Source organism: Alexandromys fortis, unplaced genomic scaffold (genome assembly GCF_014885135.2).
Source record: "Alexandromys fortis isolate MF-2015 unplaced genomic scaffold, M_Fortis_MF-2015_v1.1 scaffold_231, whole genome shotgun sequence".
In the NCBI taxonomy this organism is placed as follows: Eukaryota; Metazoa; Chordata; class Mammalia; order Rodentia; family Cricetidae; genus Alexandromys; species Alexandromys fortis.
Genome location: NW_026068613.1, coordinates 1,866,396 through 1,884,556, shown reverse-complemented (window position 1 = coordinate 1,884,556; position 18,161 = coordinate 1,866,396). Strand labels below are relative to the sequence as shown.

General features: G+C 37.9%; 1 protein-coding gene across 1 annotated transcript; it reads right to left on the bottom strand.

The window, feature by feature from the left end:
* Positions 1 to 880: 880 nt before the first annotated feature.
* Positions 881 to 4,949, bottom strand: LOC126495965 (olfactory receptor 1537-like). Its single transcript, XM_050133563.1, has 3 exons — positions 4,009 to 4,949; positions 3,448 to 3,473; positions 881 to 996 (listed from the first exon to the last, which is right to left on the bottom strand). The coding sequence occupies exons 1-3, from the start codon at positions 4,947 to 4,949 to the stop codon at positions 881 to 883; spliced, it is 1,083 nt and encodes a 360-aa protein (XP_049989520.1).
* Between the last annotated feature and the right edge of the window lie 13,212 nt (positions 4,950 to 18,161).

The following is an 18,161-nucleotide window of genomic DNA, read 5'->3' as shown; positions in this document are numbered from 1 at the left end:
AATTTCTGAAAGCAATACAAATTTTGCAAGCTATCTTTCCTAATTTCCAGTTTCTGAGGCATAGTTTCTTTAGGATACATTCCAAATACTGGAAAGGTGTATAAAACAATCATTTAAATAAAAAATATTCTAATTCAATCTGCAAAGCTCCTGTTAGCTGGTGGGCAGCATTGGTAATTTTACAGGTGCTCGGCTGCGCAGAGAAAAATGAAAACTCCCTGAGCCTCTGGTCCTTGGTTGCCCTCAGGAATTGGGCTTTGTAGAGGCTGCACTCTCTGTGGTTCAGCCAATCTGCTGGTAACCAGTAGCTGACATTTGCAGCTGTGTTTCTAAGAGGCTTCAGCCCACAGCTCCCTGTCTGTCTAGGGTTGAGTGGAGGTGCTTGCTCTGTAGTATAGCTATCCCAAAGGGACCAGAACTGAGAGGTCATGGTTAGCAGTTGTCTACTGGATCTGGACAGGATGCACTGCATGCTCAGTGGTCCCCTGCAGATCAAGGACAGATGGCAAATGTAGCTGTAGCAAAGGCTTGGCTTGTTGGAAGTTTAAGCAAGAGGATCCATGCAACTTTCATTTTCCTCACCTCCTTTTTATGAGCTCCAGAAAAGTCGGGGCCTTGCTGCTTTTACTTCTCCAAGCCCAAGAGCATCTCAGAAATGAAGGCAGCTGCACCACCAATATGGGGGGGGGGAAGAAAATTTAAAAATATTTACAAACTCTAAAAATTTCTGTAACTGTTGATGCTCTACGCAAGCTTTTCTGGTCTTTAATATATCAGTTGACTATAATTTTTCTGCTCTACATCTACAAATATGTTTTAATTTTATTTCCGATATTCTCAGTGTACTTCCACATTTACTGTTTATCTGAGCTCTCACTTTTCATTTTACACCTGAAGTATTTTCTTTATCTCTCGTGTCCATCACATTATTCTCCCATACCCAAGCCCAAATCTGAGGCACCATTGTCAGGTCTGACCTGAAGTATTTGCCCACTCCTGGGGAGGGGATGGGTTAAAATTAAGAAAGAAATAGAGAAGAGATAACAAAGACAGTAAATACTGAAATTTGCCCGACATTATTTCTCATAGCCTTTATAAACCCCAATCCAAAAAGGAGGGGGAAGACAAAAGACTGCTTTACCAAGATACAAAGAACAAACAAATTAATTACCTTCTTAATACACAAAACATCAAGTAACCACACCCTAGGTCCAAATATCCCGTTATTAGTCACGTCTTAGGTCAAGCCTCCTGCCATAAAACCTTGAATAAGCAATAATAGTTCTGAACTCTCTGACCTTTCATCAAGGTGGAACCTATCTCACTTCTGTGAGCTCCCACATTAACTCAGGTCTCCAGGCACCAAGATGCCTGACTGCTATAAATCCTCTAGTTCAGCTCAGGCCAACATTCCTTAGATACCATAAATCCTAACTCCAGTTCAAGGAAGACACTCTCAAAGCAATGAGGACCTAAAATTCCCTATATGTACTTTCTGCCCTGTGTTTAACCTTTGCAATAAAATGGAGCTAGTAGTGGGGTTACAGAGTCAAATAATTCTCTGTAGCCTTAACTGGTTAGAAGAGTCCCTCCCATCTCCCACACACTGTGTTTTTGAATAAAGTTGCTTTGGGGGGTCTGCTTCCCACTATTTATGCAATTCCAGAACCCAACAATGTTCAGAAAGTATATTCCTTTGTTTGGTGAAATAGTCTATAAATATTTCGTAGGTCCATTTGATTAAAAAACCTGTCCACCGGTGAGCGTGGTGTGTCAGTATTCTGTTTGGTGTGGGTCTGTGGGAAAATCTGGGTCACTCCAAGACAAATTTTCACTTTGGAGAGGAGCAGGAAATCAGCTCCTAGTGAACTGATTCCAGGTTCTTAGCAAGTAAGTCAGTTTCCACATAAAAAAAACCTCATATCCGGAGTTGTTTGAAGGAACCATTGTCATCTGACCATGAAATTCTTAACAACAAGACTGTTATAGATTAAGCAAAATGCTGCAGGTCTCTGAGTGGTTCCCAAGTGGTTGCAGGAGGCACCGGGTCCCTTGACCACATCCCCAAAGTTGCAGCAGGCAGAAGGCCATGAGAACATGCTGTAGGTCTCCCAAGCACATGGCCCTGGACAGAGAGCCATGTAGCCAGCAAGAGAACAAAGACAGAAGGATAGGCAAACCATGCAGAGTGAGGTTGGATATTTATTTATTGGCTTATGGATGGGAAAGAAAAGAAGGGGAGAAGAGCATAGAGAGAAGCAGAGATATAATATGAATAATATAGTTTGCCAAACAAGAGCCAAAATTGATATCAGTTGACACACCAATGTAGAAGGTAAAAAAATCACTTCTCGAATTTTGCATGCAAATGGATGGAAATAGAAAACACTATCCTGAGCGAGGTAACCCAGACCCAAAAAGATGAACATGGGATGTACTCACTCATAATTGGTTTCTAGCCATAAATAAAGGTCACGGAGTGTATACCTGGTGAACCTAAAGAAGCTAAAGAAGAAGGTGAACCCAAGAAAAAACATATAGTTATCCTCTTGGCTAAGGGAAGTAGATAAAATTGCCGGGGACAAAATTGGGATCTTGGGGGTGGGGTGGGGTGGGGATAAGGGGGGACAGGGAGAGAAAAGTAAGAAGGGGAGGATTGGGGGAACTTGGGGAAACAGGAAGATTGGGATAAAGGAAGGTTGGATAGGGGAGCAGGGAAGCACATATCTTAGTTAAGGGAGCCACCTTAGGGTTGGCAAGAGACTTGAACCTAGAGTGGCTCCCAGGAGCCCAAGGCGATGTCCCCAGTTAGTTCCTTGGGAAGCTGAGGATAGGGAACGTGAAATGACCCTATCCTATAGCAATACTGACGAATATCTTCCATATCACCATAGAACCTTCATCTGGTGATAGATGAAGATAGAGACAGAGACCCACACTGGAGCACTGGACTGAGCTCCCAAGGTCCCAATGATGAGCGGATGGAGGGAGAACACGAGCAAGGATGTCAGGACCACGAGGGGTGCACCCACCCACTGAGACAGTGGGGCTGATCTATTGGGAGCTCACCAAGGCCAGCTAGACTGTGATTGAAAAAGCATGGGATAAAACCGGACTCTCTCATCATGGCGAACAATGAGGGCTGAAGAGAAGCCAAGGACAATGGCATGGGGTTTTGATCCTACTTCATGTTCTGGCTTGGTGGGAGCCTAGCCAGTTTGGACGTTCACCTTCCTAGACATGGACGAAGCGGGGAGGACCTTGGACTTTCCACAAGGCAGGGAACCCTGACTGCTCTTTGGACTGGAGAGGGAGGGGGGGGAGTAGTGGGGGAGGGGGAAAAGGGTAGGAGGAGGGGGAGGGAAATGGGAGGCTGGGAGGAGGCGGAAACTTTTTATTTCCTTTTTTCAATAAAAAAAAGTAAATAAATAAATAAATAAAAATCGCGGCAGATTTTAACCCTAGATAAAGAGCTATAGACAATTAGTGATTACTAAAAATAGAATCAGTCCTCCTTTGAATAAACCCCCTATTATGCATGAACTTAAGTAAAGCATTCTCCTAATTTGACAGAGAGCAGGGGGACCACAGGAGTGTTGAGAGGGAGATGTGGAAAGTGACGTAATTATAACACTTACATATGAAATTTTCATAAATAAATTAAAAATAAATAAAAGTATGAGATTTGTTGAAACTGAAGATGAAGTTTAATATTTTTAAAGTAATATTTATCAAAACAAAAAATGTATAAAGCATGATGGACTGAACATTACAGGCATATGAATTGATGTCATCCTAATTATTGGTTGAAATTTTTTATTCTATGAAACAAGAGAGATAAAATGTGCATAGAAAATTCAACTGAAATTTATATTCATAAAAATTATCAGAGTGCCCTAGCAAATGATTGTATTCTTACAAGTAGAATAAAATAATCATATCAACTCAAACTATGCATTTGTGAAAATCTTTTATTCTAATAAATTATCCTCACATTACTTCTTAAACATGAATTTTTTTCGTTGACGTATTTTCGTCAAGGCAACACTGACATCCTTATTTCTCAGACTGTAGATCAATGGGTTCAGCATGGGAACAACAGTTGTATAAAACACAGATGACACTTTCCCTTTGTCCAGCGTATTAACTGATGATGGATGTAAGTACATGAATGTAGCAGAACCAAAGTAGACAGCAACAGCAGAGATGTGGGAACTGCAGGTGCTGAAGGCTTTGGACCTGCCTTCTGTGGATTTAATCCTGAGGATGCTGGCAATAATGGAGATGTAGGAAGTAATAATGGTGAGAATTGGGACAAAAATGTTAAATGTACCAAAAACTAAAATCAACAACTCACTAATATAGGTATTAGAGCATGCAAGCTCCAAGAGGGGAAGAAGATCACAGAAATAGTGGTTGATCACATCTAATTTGCAGAACTGAATCCTGATCATGAAGCCTATGAGAATTGATGCATTGAACATACTAAAAATATAGACTCCTGTAATCAAGGCACTGCTAATCTGATGGGACATGGTTACATTGTAAAGCAAGGGATTACAGATGGCCACATAGCGGTCATATGCCATTACACCTAGTGTGTGACACTCTGCAATACCAAAAATGATAAAGAAATAGAGCTGAGTCATGCATCCAGAGAAGGAAATGAGGTTCTTCTCTGTCACAAAGCTCACCAGCATCTTAGGAGTAACAACAGTGGACTGACAGAAGTCAATGAAGGACAGACTGCTGAGGAAATAGTACATGGGGTTGCGCAGGTGGGAACTGAACAAAATCAATATGATCATGCCTAGATTCCCTGCTACTGTGACCACATAGATTCCAGTGAAGAGGAGGAAGAGGGGCATCTGGAGTTCTGGTGCCTCTGAGAGCCCAGTCAAGAAGAACTCAGTCACTGTACAGTGGTTTCCTGCTGTCATGTTCTTCATTCACATCTGGAAGGAGTAAATGAATTGCTTGAACCAGGTAGTGGTAGCTTAAGTCTTTAATATCAGCAGTAGGGAGGCAGAAGCTGGCAAACTTTTGTGACTTCAAGGCTAACCTGCAAAACAGAGCTAGTTGTAAGAGACGGCACGGCTGCAAAGAGTAATAAAGTCCCAAATAACACACTCTCACACATAGATATCTATATGTGTGTGTGCATATATGTATACATATATGTGTGTGTATAGAGTAAAGATGTCAGACTCACTTTGTTAATCTTTTCCATGTACATAATGTCCATATATAAATTATTTCTGCTTTTGTATACTTAGTATACTTTTGCTCTCTATAAATTACCTTAATAGTCATAATGTTATATATCTTTTATTATTAATTTAAACTTATCCTTTAAAAATTACAAATAGCGTCCATATAAAGTATTATCACCATGTTCAAACCTTGATAATTTTTATAATTTCAAACCATAGTCTAATAACTGAGAATTAGAGTGGGCATCAATGAGGAAAAGTGACATACTTTTCAGGAAGCAAATTTCCCTACAATGATTGAATTATTATTAAAAATCTAATTTCACCAGAGGATTTGTGGAGCACTGTTTCAAAATTCTCCATTGTTTTCTAATTCTTAAGATACATAAAGTATTTAAGTTTCCAAATGTGAAAATGAAATGACATCTGGACAACAATTTCGTGAGGCACTGGATGCACAGTGATCCTAGGATTACGTACTAGATGCACAGTGCTCCTGGGATTATGTACCAGAAGCACAGTGCTCCTGGGATTATGTAGTAGATGCACAGTGCTCCTGGGATTATTTAGTAGATGCATAGTGATCCTGGGATTATGTAGTAGATGCACAGTGTTCCTGGGATTATGTAGTAGATACATGATGCTCCTAGGATTATGTACTAGATACATGGTGGTCCATGAACAAGAGGTTTCTATTTGTGATCCAGTTCTTAAGACTGACATTCAGCAGTGTTTAAATAGTGAGGCCATGGAGACAACGTGTCCACCCTCCCTCCCAGCCACTTAATGACACTCTTGGCTAGAACAATGTAATTTTTTATTACTTTACGTGTAAAGAAATAAGTATTACTGATATCACTAAAAAATTCACAGTGTGGTTTTGTGTTGTTATATCATATTGGCATTTTCTCAAGTTAAAAACCTGCCATTCTACACATTAAAATTAGAAAACCGGTTTCAGATCAGTTCTTTTTTTTCTTTTATTTCTTGTGAACTAATAAATTTTGCAATGCAGAAATATATGTTGAGGAAAAAAATAACAGTTTTTCTCTATCCTCAAAATTGTGAAAAATTAGTCACTATTTCCACAAAATGAATTAGAGAAACATTTAAGTTTTGCATAGATACCAACATAAATCTCATGAGAATACACAGGTTTAAGTAAACAGAGAGAGAGATACAAGTTCTTGAAATAAAATCGAGGAAATTCTTTGCATCCTGGAAGACCTCAACTTTGAGAATTCTTAGAATCACACACAAATAAAAGAAACCCAAAACAAACAAGGATGCTAATCATAAAATTAGAGGGGTCAGAAAGGATATAAGAGACAACAATAAGGAGATCTATGAAAAACTCTCCTGTTGTATGTAATGATCCAGCCGAATTATTTCACAGCAGCAGTGGCTGTTACATGGCCCTCGTAGATTGAGTCTGTAAATGATTCCTCACAGATTATTGTGGGGGTGGGGAGGATCTGACACCTCCCCTCCCACTGGTCTTTGGGTTACTCATAGATTGTAGAATGAGGCAAACATTGTCTTCAGTTGTGTACTTACCATCACAGTCCACATACTCCAGTGGATAGTTATAACCTTATAATCACTAAGTTGACCTGGTTGAAATGAACAGGTCCCAAAATCCAGGGAAAAAATGTTATAATTATGGTAAAGAGACTTGTAGTGAGGGGGGAGTGTAATAGGGGGATATGGGACAGAAGTTGTGTCAACATGACTGTATTCAGAATGTGGGGTGGGGAGAGAGAGAGAGAGAGAGAGAGAGAGAGAGAGAGAGAGAGAGAGAGAGAGAGAGATTCATTTTAAGCACTTAAAGATTATTCTTCCCCAAATAATGCACTGCCTATTTTGCAGCCCTCCTTGTTTCTATTTGGGTGTTTATTTTTATACTTCTTGGAGATCACAAAGTCACAGTGATTTTCGATGCTGTTCTAATACATATTGAGCAAAGAGCAGCAGTGTCAGGACTGAAAATTCTGATTGCATTTTTCTTACTTTAGTTTTTCAATCGTAAGTCATACCATGTCTCACCAAGCTGTGACTTATTTTCCATTTGTTGTTAAACTGTTTGAAGATGCTTTGTCTGATATTGTTGCATCACCACAAGCTTTACATTTGGTAGTCTTCATTATCAAATGCTTAATTGTATTTCTGTTTTAGTATTATGTATCTTTATTGGAAGACATATTTCAATTAAATTTTTAATGAAAAAAGGAATACAAATGACATAAAATATGAATGAATTAAGACCAAATATCTAGAAATAAAACATAAGGAACACTAATATACTGGATCTTAAGTATTCCTGAGATATCCAGAAGAAAATATTAATAAAAAAAGAACTTGCCATAGAAATGTTTTTAACATTTAATATGGTAATGAAATCAAGTCTCACAGACATGTGGAGAGATTAATAACCCAATTAGTGGATTCTACATATCAAATAAGAACATTTAAGACACCAAAAGAGTACTTAAACCAAACTATGACTACTTAGGGCCTTTTCAGAATTTGCAGGAAAATCATTGTAGCCTGATGTTAAAAATATTCATCTTAAAAGATCACAAAAAAAATGGAATCTGACAACACTGGACGTAACTAATGCTCAGTACAAAGCTTTCTTTTTGCATCTCTCTGTATTTAACATGCACATCCACTATTGGCAAGTACTTAGTTACCTGTTTTAGATGTTATGCATATTGCTATTACTGTGTTTGTCTGTGTTATATGTGTGTGCACTGACATATACCATTGCACACATATGTAGGCCACAGAAGAACTTTGGAGAACTGTTTTCTACTTCCACCATGGAAAAAACAGGATAGAGTTTGAGGCATTAGGGTGGTGTGGCAAGTACATTTACCCTATGAGTCATCTTGTCTCTCTGGTAAGCGATTTAATATCTATTAATATCTAAGGAAGTAATGTATGTAGCAGCTTTACAATCAGATGTGAAACACATAAGAATATGAAGCATGCAATATTTCATTTTACAATGCTGTTATCCATCAAACTTACAGCGTTAACAAAAGTGTACCAGTGGAAAATGCAAACATGTTGTTAAACAAAAGAACACTTATTGCTTGCATTTTTTGTTTATAGTTTTAGCCTCATTCTCAAGTAAAAAAATAAAACATAATCTCATCAGAAAAGCTTCAATTTAATTTCTAGGTCTTCTCAAGCTCATTGCCTCAATTGTAAATAATTTGTTTCTATCGTATTTCTAGAATTATTGTCTATGAATATTATACCAACTCATTCTTGTATTTGAAAATTGTGTTATATTTTAGAAAGACTGGTAGCTTATACGTGCATTAAAATGTTTGCAAAACTTTTATTTATGCCTTAAAATTTATTTACAGAATTCTTAAGAATCATTAATATAAATCTCTTCAAGAAGCACGTAAATATATAAACTGCCTTAAAAAATAAAATTTAAATTTAAAGAATGAAAAATACAAGCATTTCTGAATACAATGTATTCATAAATAAAAATCTCTTCAGGAAGCATGTAGAGCTTTGTGCTACCTAAAGAATAAAAATGAAATTCTAAATGAATAAAGGAATCAAAACATTTCTGTGTTTGGGAGCCATTAGATTAAGTGAAATGAATGCAATGCTATGCTTCAAAGACAGAGTCTGACATCTTTCTTCCTCTCTCCCCACCTTATTGTAGCAGGAAAAGATAAAGAGACATCCACTCTGCTTTAAAGAACTCACCACCTAAATCTGTGATATTAGAATTGAACTCTAAATATGTAATAAAATTTTGTGACTGATTGGTTATTATTGCAAACTGACAGTCATACATGAAGTACAAAAATATACCAATTTTTGTCACACAATAAGAAAATTTTGACCATAATATTTTAAATGACATCACATCTATTCAATTAGAAATATGATGCCTATTATTTTGAATATTTTATAATATTATAAAATATTTCTGATATCGAATTATTCCAATGTGTATAGATTCAATATGGATCTCATAATATTACTTTGACTGTAAAACACATTATGTTCCCTAGTGATAATAAGGATGAACTAAAAGCATAAAACATGTTATACTTAAACATACTTGTTCCAAATTAGTTACCTAACCAAAAATGGTTTAGTGTGGCTAAAAATTCTGTACTTTAGGTAAGAATGTCTAATCTTATCATTGAACAGAACCACTTGAGTGGTCAGAATAGAAGGAATCACAAATTAAGAGGGTTTTATGAAGTATAATACTATTTTCCTTTTGGAGTTAAACTTGAGTTAAATATCATCCATTTCAGGGTAAGGTGTATATTTTGTGTCAGCATGCCTGCAAAGTTGCTACTAAGATACACACAGAAAAACAACAACAACAAAATGGGAATGTATCCACAGACCAAGAAAATTCTAAAAATTTTATGTCTTATCTAAAAATATATAAATAGTGGGGTGAAAAAATTTTTTTCATGTCCAAAATAAATGATTTGATGCAATCCACATGAAAACATCAAGACATAAATTCTTTCTAGGTCAGAGAAGCCCACATTTCCCTGGATAATACATAAGGAAATGGACATATATCATTCATAAATAAGCAGTAGCTAGATTGTTATAATAATCCAAATAAGGTATGCAATACACATTCATCTTCAAAGGTGTACAATCAGAACATCAGGAAAGATTTAGTACAAGCTGAGCTGCTGAGTTTTGTCATTTGTTCTGGTGTCCTTTAAGACTGTTATTTACAATCAGAAACAACAGCCCTCTTCTATTAAACCCATCATGTTGTGTTGATAATGCTTCCATTATCTATGTGTGCAAGAATTTGGAATCACTGATATACATGGATGCATAGCCTCTGTGTTGTGAAGTCAATGAAAGATTAAAGAGAGACTGGAAAAATAAAAATCACCTACAAAATACTTTTTCTTAAGAAATATAGTGACTTCTTTGGACCTTAATATATTCCAAGGGAAGAAAACTGAAAGAGCTTCATTTGGTGTATGATTATGACATCTAAATTATATAACAACAGAAATATTAACTGAAATAAAGAAACTGGAAACTTATTCCTGGAAGTAAAATCTATTCCATCAGGGAGGCAAACAACCTATTTCAATTTGTTCACCCAATATTATGGTAACAGTTTACTGCATTTTAAATCTCCTCTAAATTTGAAGAGATCCTGCACCATTATTCAATTCATTATAACTAACAGAAAATTCGAAAAGAATACTAGAAAGTTAATATCTAAATAGCACATTACTATACTGTGAGTCACAGCAGAATGCAAGTGATGGGCTAAGTCTGTACTTTCATGACCTGCAAGAGGTTGGTACATTCAATAAGATTTAAAAATCACTGTGTTAATAATTAAACAAAGGGATCCAGTATGTAGTGTATTTCTGACTTTGCACAGTGGTACCTTTAGACTGATGACTCACCCTCCTTCTCTCCAACAGTCTCACCACCAAGTCATAATTCCCATTAGCAAAGTCACTAATGCAGATTTTGCCCAGCACGCAGGAGTCTTCAGCACTCAGAGAACAGGGTCTAGTGCTTACTCTCAGAAATATTTTTGAAGTTGATCTAATGATAGGTTAACATCCCCAAGAGCTTCTTCAGCTCAAGATTGGCAACAATGTCATCATTCACAGTCACCTGAGCAGTTTTGCCTCCTATATTCTGAAGTTGTATGCTGGACTTACATATGCCAGAACAAAATAGCATGATGACACTGTCTCCAAGGGTTTCCAGCTCTCAGGGAACAAACCCTTGGAATAAAAGCAAACGCCATTTCCCAGCTGGTTAATTTTTCTCTTTCATCAAAAATTCTGCATTGGTGGTAAAGATTTATTTAGAGATACATTGATTTAAAACCAATATTTAGACAAATGCATTCAGATTATAAATTGAGATTCTACATTTCTTATGAGCTAAGAGACAGAGTGGTTATTCCAGCTTTCAGTTTAGTAAACTGGTCATAAAAAGTAAGAAGACAATCTGAGGTTTACATCTTACTGAAAAATGGCTAGAGAATTTAAAACACAAAAGTTTGATATTACCATATCCAACTCTGTAAATTGAATTTAAGGACTTATGCCTCATCTATCAAAGTATATGTGATTGCAAGCATGTATCTAAGAAAGAAGTCTGGTTTACTTGTCTGTTTATATTGAAGTTGTTTGTCCATATGTATGCATGAATACGTGAAGGGCAAAGACAAACTCTGGTGTTCTTTAGGCTCTCCACTTTCTCTGATGCAAGGTCTCTCACTGGCTAATACTAATTAACCAATAGGCTCATCTGGGTGACTAGATTGCCCTAGCAAAAATATTCAATATACTCTTCTCTACCTCCCAGTGCTGTGCTTGCAATTGCCAGTCACCTCCTCTATTTTTTAAAATAGATTTTTAGACCTACTTTGGTCCTGATGTTTGTATACAAACATTTTAGGAAATGATTTATTTTTTTTTTCAGACCGATTTTTAAATTAGTTTTTCTATAAACTGAATTTATGGTTGGGTGATAATGTAATTTAATTTGTGGTTTCTTATTAATCTACGTGTTGTTTCTCAAACCAAAATAGAAAAGTAGGGTACTCACTTTGTTATAGATTCTCAACGTTGGTTTTAGGTGATGACTTGACATATACCTAGAATTATCTGGAATGTGAGAACCTCAGAAGATCAGACTAGACCTATGTCCATGTGTGTGAAGCTTTTCTTAACATCTAATTAGATAAAACCATAGCAAAAACATTTAGAGTAAAAGATACTATTCTTCCTTTAAATAATAAAAATGCTTATTGAGCAAAGAAAAGCCAAAACATTTCAAAGTTGGTGTTCTCCTTTCCTGTACCCCCATTTTCTCATTCAAAATTAATCATGATTTTGTGAATGGAATATATCATTAGCCAGAAAACAATTCTTCAGTTCAATGTTTCTCCTGTGTGTACAATGATACAACTAGATGCTACATTGAAATAATATGACTTCTGTGTCTGAAACTCAGAAAGGTAAGAAGGAAACTCACTATAACTCTACATTAAAAAGAACGATGAACCGGACCAATGACTCTACACTGAACACTTGCAAGAAAAGATATATGAACAAAATTGTTTATTGCATGACTCACTATATCATACTACAGCTTCCATAATCAGATTTTGATTTGATGTTGAGAGGCTACAAAGGCAGAGGGCATATGCGCAGGAACAGAAAATGAATGAAATTGAGATGCCTAATATGAAGTACCCAAAAAATAATTAAAAAGAATTTATAAAAAGAAGAAATATGAATAAGATTACAGGGAAGAGAGGTGATCTACACCCATGTGAGAAAGATGCTCAGATAACAATTCCTTCCTGTTTGTCATTGTCATTCTAGTTGAAGATAGTATAAATACACTGAGGGTTGAATTCTGATAGAACTTGTCAACTTCTTACATATATACTAAGATAGTGCTGTATACTTTTCAAAATCAGAGTAACAACATATTCCTATCAAATGACTTTTTTCTTCCAATTTCTTAATTTATAGAAAGGTATATTTGAATCATTTGCCCAGTTGGTGAAGAGGGTCATATACACCACATTGAGATATCCCAGGAATATTAGAGAAATTTATTTATTCTCAACTTAATGTATGTGATAAACTCGACTTGCCTCAGTAGAGCTGGTTTCATATATGCAAATTTAAAAACAACATAAAAAGGTTTAAGAATTTGCATCAGAAGATATAGCTTGCCAACTTAATTGAACTCTGGTTAACAAGACAGTAACATTTCTCTATGCGTATGAAGGTGAGAATCCATTTTTACTTTGGTACATTTCTTCCAAACAATCATACACCAACAATAGTTCCATATTTAGTGATTATAAAGTATATCCTCGAGACCCACATTGGAGCACCGGACTGAAATCTCAATGTCCAAATCAGGAGCACCAGGAGAAAGAGCACGAGCAAGGAACTCAGGACCACGAGGGGGGGCACCCACACACTGAGACAATGGGGATGTCCTATCGGGAACTCACCAAGGCCAGCTGGCCTGGGTCTGAAAAAGCCTGGGTTAAAACCGGTCTCGCTGAACATAGCAGACAATGAGGACTACTGAGACCTCAAGAACAATGGCAATGGGTTTTTGATCCTACTACACCTATTGGTTCTGTGGGAGCCTAGGTAGTCTGGATGCTCACCTTACTAGACCTGGATGGAGGTGGGTGGTCCTTGGACTTCCCACAGGGCAGGGAACCCTGATTGCTCTTTGGGCTGACGAGGGAGGGGGACTTGATTGGGGGAGGAGGAGGGAAAGGGGAGGCGGCGGTGGGGAAGAGACGGAAATCTTTAATAAATAAATAAATAAATAAAGTATATCTTCCCACAGATTCCAGAAGTCATGCCCTATTGCTTATTAAAGCTATTCTTTGTTGAGTGGAAACTTATCTTTTGTATTAACATTTTTAGTGCAACTTTAACAACTTTATTTCTTAGGCTGTATGTCATGAGACTCAACAGTGGCACAACAACGGTATAAAAGACAGTTGAAAATTTATTTGTCCCAGGGAGCTGACTGAAGGCGAAGGTATCTAATGGTGTAAAACTAAGAAGACGGCTATAGCCAAAACGTAGGAAGTGCATATGCTGCAGGTATTGGATCTGCTCCCATTGGATTGATTTTAAGAAGCTGACAATGATGAAGATGTAAGAACTAAGCATTATCATAGCTGGTAGAACAATGCTAAATACACAGAGGGACAATGCTAGTACCTCATTGATAAATGTAATAGAGCAAGAAAGCTCCAGTAGTAGGAGAAGATTACAGAAGTAATGGTTTATAATATTAGCCTTACAGAAGAGAATGGAAAAGTAAATCAAACAACAGTAGATGGGTTCATCCTCAATGGGTGAGGAGAAAACTCAGACTCCAGGTGCCCATATCATATACCCCAGGTTCATCCACAAGCACACATAAGACATAATATGTTTAAAGCAAAGGGTTAGAGATAGCCACATAATGATCATATGTCATTACAGCCAACACGTGAAATCTTGCAAGAGCAAAAGAACATAAGTAGAACTGAGCTATATATTCTGGGTAGGGGATGACATTTTCTTTGTCACAACATTCACCAGCATTTTGGAAGTAATTACAGTTGACCAATAACAGTCAATAAAGGACAGACTGATGAGTTAAATATGCACAGGTGTGTGCAGGAGAGCACTAAACAGAATCAAGATGATCAGTCCCAGGTTTCCCATAGCTATAACCAAACAGACTCCTAGAAAGAAACGGAATGGTGGCACCTGGAGTCTGGCATCCCACATTCTCCTCTCCCGTTTTGCTCTTGAGGTCATTCTTGGCATAGCTGGCTCACATCACAAAGGACTATAAGCAGCCATGTGCATGACGCTGTGATGGTCATTGTGTTGTACCACAATGTGACACCTGTGTAGGAGTTCAAGGGCGTGAAAGACCAGGAGGAGGGCCTGGTTCCTCCGTATGGGCCGTGCACCCACCCTCTCTGGTATTTCCACTATCCCAGGATTGTGAAGAAGAGGGGATTGCACCCGAGAGGAGCTCCACTCCTTTGACCTGGGGCCCCAGCACAGCCGGCTCTATCTGGAACTTGGAGCTCAAGGCAACCTCATCATCATTGGAGCAGTGATAGAAGAGACCTTTCACACAGCACACACAAGTCCCATAGTCAATCAATTTCTGGGATAAGCAAAGGCACTGTTTGTCGCAGGTCCAGTTTGATGGCAGCTGCCTCGGATGGTGTATATGGTGTTATTGCAACTGCTGGTCATTCTGACCCTCTTGCTTCCAGCTGTTGCCAAGAGGAATCCACACCAACCTCAGCGAGTGACCTGCACCTGGGCAGAGATCAGCTCTGGCAATGGAGAGATCCTCAACAGTACCACGTATGAAGTTATCGCTCAGACCTGGTGGCCCAATCTCTACTTTGACCTTTGTGACCTGGCCAGAGGATCTTGGGTTGTCAGGGACTGAACCCTCCCTTCATAAAGGGCAGCCCAAACTTGGGGGTCCACAAGGATGCAACTTGCCACACGTATTTATTGGGCTGGACATGCGTCCTAAAGAGAGCAGCCTTAAGAGACAATAACTTTTCCATATGCCTGGAAGTAATCGAACCGCCACAGATATTTCCAACTGTGGTGGGGAGGAGACTTATTATTGTGTCCAATGGGGATGTGAAGTGACTGGGCAGGCTATTGGATCAAACATAAGGGGCCCATCATTGTTCAACGGGTCCCACTTCTTAAGTTTGCTAAAAATCCCCAATATGGGCAATGTACTTTTTACTTATGTAAGTAACTCTGTTCAAGTGACCTTCACAGAAGGAAGAAAAATAACCAGTTGGGAGGATGGTAGGATGTGGGGGTTCCAGTTTTGATATGACCAGGGACTGCTCTTTTTTTATCCAGAGGTCTATCTAGCCGATATGGGGCCCACAGTTTATAGGGCCCCTACAACCGAAATTCCCCATGACCACTCCTGACTCAGGGGCTCCCTTTTCCCCTCTCCCCTCCAGGGATAGGGGCTCCTTACTCTATACCTGTGCCATTGGAGGGGAAGGACTTAATTTTATACACTATTCATTTAGCTTTTCAGGCACTAAAACAGAGCAGATCTTACTGCCACCTGTTGGCTATACTTGCTGCACACACCCCATTTTTATGAGGACGTAGGTATTGGAGGGGAATACCTTGTTGAGGACTACCCAAACAAATGCAGATGGAAGATCCAGCTGAGACTCACCCATTAGATTTGACAAACATCACCTGTGTCTTGCTTATGTTGCATTGAAACCCAGTTAAGGAGAATGCCATAAATTTAACCAAACCGAGGACAAATCGTTGGTCCCTAAAGTCTATGTCTGTTTTAACAAGGTTTCACTTGACTGACAGACACATCCAGACATCAATGGCTGACTTCAACCTATGCGCCTTGGAATTGCTAAAAGCTGATATGGACCAATCGAGTTGACAGGAATGCAGTTTGTCTCCAGCTAGGTCAAATCAGGCACTCCTAATTAGTGTCCGATTATTCCCTCCTTACCTTTGACAGGCCTTCCAGCTTTCATAGGCCCTGATCATCTACACCCCTTTTCAGCTTGAAGCAGCTACAGAAAAGAATGCATCATCCCTGTCTTCAAACCAGATTGGAAAAAGCCAAGTCAGAGACTTTAATCAAAACAAATATTTGATTCGAGTTACAAATCAAGAGGGGAATGAAGGGTTTAAGAATAAGAATATAAAAATGTAGATTCCAGAAATGAGAATGTAGAAATAAAGAAATATAAAGTTGTAAGCCTAGGGGAATGAGAGGAGGTTGTCAGCAGTTTTCTTGGCAGCTTAAAATTTAACTGTTAACTGTGAGTTACTCCACTTTACAACCCATAGCTCTATTTACAAGGCCAAAGCATTGCTTGGCGGAGGTGTCATATGCCTTTAATCCCAGCACTTAGGAGGCAGAGGCAGGTGAATCTCTGTGAGTTCGAGGCCAACCTGGTCTACAACAGCTAGTTCCAGACAGGCACCAAAGATTCAGGAAAACCTTGTCTTGAAAATAAAACAAAACAAAGGCAAGCAAACAAACAAACAAAAAAGACCCAAGCATGTCTCTGCAAACTGAGAGATAATCTAAGACAACATACTGGTTTAACAATAGATATGTGCTGAGTTATCCTTTAGGAAACAGATATACTTGATTTGGAATATGCATTGTCCATGCTATGAGAAACTGGGGGCATTAAAGAGGAGAGCACAGAGCTTCATTAAATGCTACCTGGAAGTCCCAAGGAAGAAAATAGATTAAGTACAAACACTAGTTTAACTGAAAAACTCTGTTAATGAAGTTTGTAAAGTAAGGCAATGTGTATCTGAGTTTTACCACGGGATTGTAAAAATTCCTTAGTTAAGACCGAATGCTCGGTGCCCTTACTATAAAAAGATGGGTTCAGAAGCTGGCCTTTGCCAAAGCCTTACAAAATCCATCTCTGGCTATGATCTAACTAGCTGATGAGCATTTTGTGGTCCATGGAGATATTTTTTTTTATTTTAATATTTTTTGGTTCTGGTATTATTTTCTTGGAATAAAGTTTGTTTCTGGATTATTAGAACTTGGAGGTCTGTACCTACCTTTGTGTGACCCCCATGAATCCAACAATTATATTTTAAGATTTACAATCTTTGGTTATAGGATGTTAGAATATTAATTTAGGATGTTTGTGAAAGCCTATGGTTGGCACAGCCAGTTTTCATCATCTGTGAAAGAATGCAGGACAGAGAGTAGAATCACATAAGGAGACAGTTTAAATTAAGAGAATATCAGCAGCGAGTTTCATAGAGGAAATAGTTTAGCTAACTTTTATCCACAGTACCCATCTATCTGGGAAATTATAAGCAGGCAAAAATTGTAAAATGTTACCTCCGTATACTGTGACTATGAAAATGTCTACTCTAAGGCAGATTGTGTTTCTTAAAGGTTATAAGCTTCATGATTTTTTACAATATATCATTTTGCTTGCAATTTTGTATGTATATATTCCCAGACTGGACCCTTTATTTCTATATTTTATTCCTGGACTTTTCAGTAGAATGATATCAATAACATGGATGATTCAAAAAAAGCTATTGAATATATTACAAATGGTAGTGAATGAAGTGTCTAAGAATAAAAATATGAAAATATAGATCTGAGAAATAAAAATGTAGAAATAAAGAAATATAAAGCTGTAAGCCTAGGAGAATGAGAGCAGACTGTCAGCAGCTTTCTCAGCAACTTAAGGATTAACTATTAATAGTGAGTTACTCTGTTTAACCACCCATAGCTGTATTTATAAGTCCAAAGAATCTCTCAACAAACTGAGAGGTAACCTAAAGATATGGCCTGAGTTAGCCTTTAGGAGATAGATATACGTGATCT

Excerpts from the sequence above, each read along its gene's own strand:
- LOC126495965 (XM_050133563.1), bottom strand. The coding sequence starts at position 4,949 with ATGAAGAACATGACAGCAGGAAACCACTGTACAGTGACTGAGTTCTTC. Across the intron at positions 3,474-4,008 it reads CGTCAACGAAAAAAATTCAT|CTCTTTATCTAGGGTTAAAA; the intron begins GTTTAAGAAGTA and ends AATTGTCTATAG. Across the intron at positions 997-3,447 it reads ATCTAGGGTTAAAATCTGCC|GAGTGGGCAAATACTTCAGG; the intron begins GCGATTTTTATT and ends TCCCCTCCCCAG.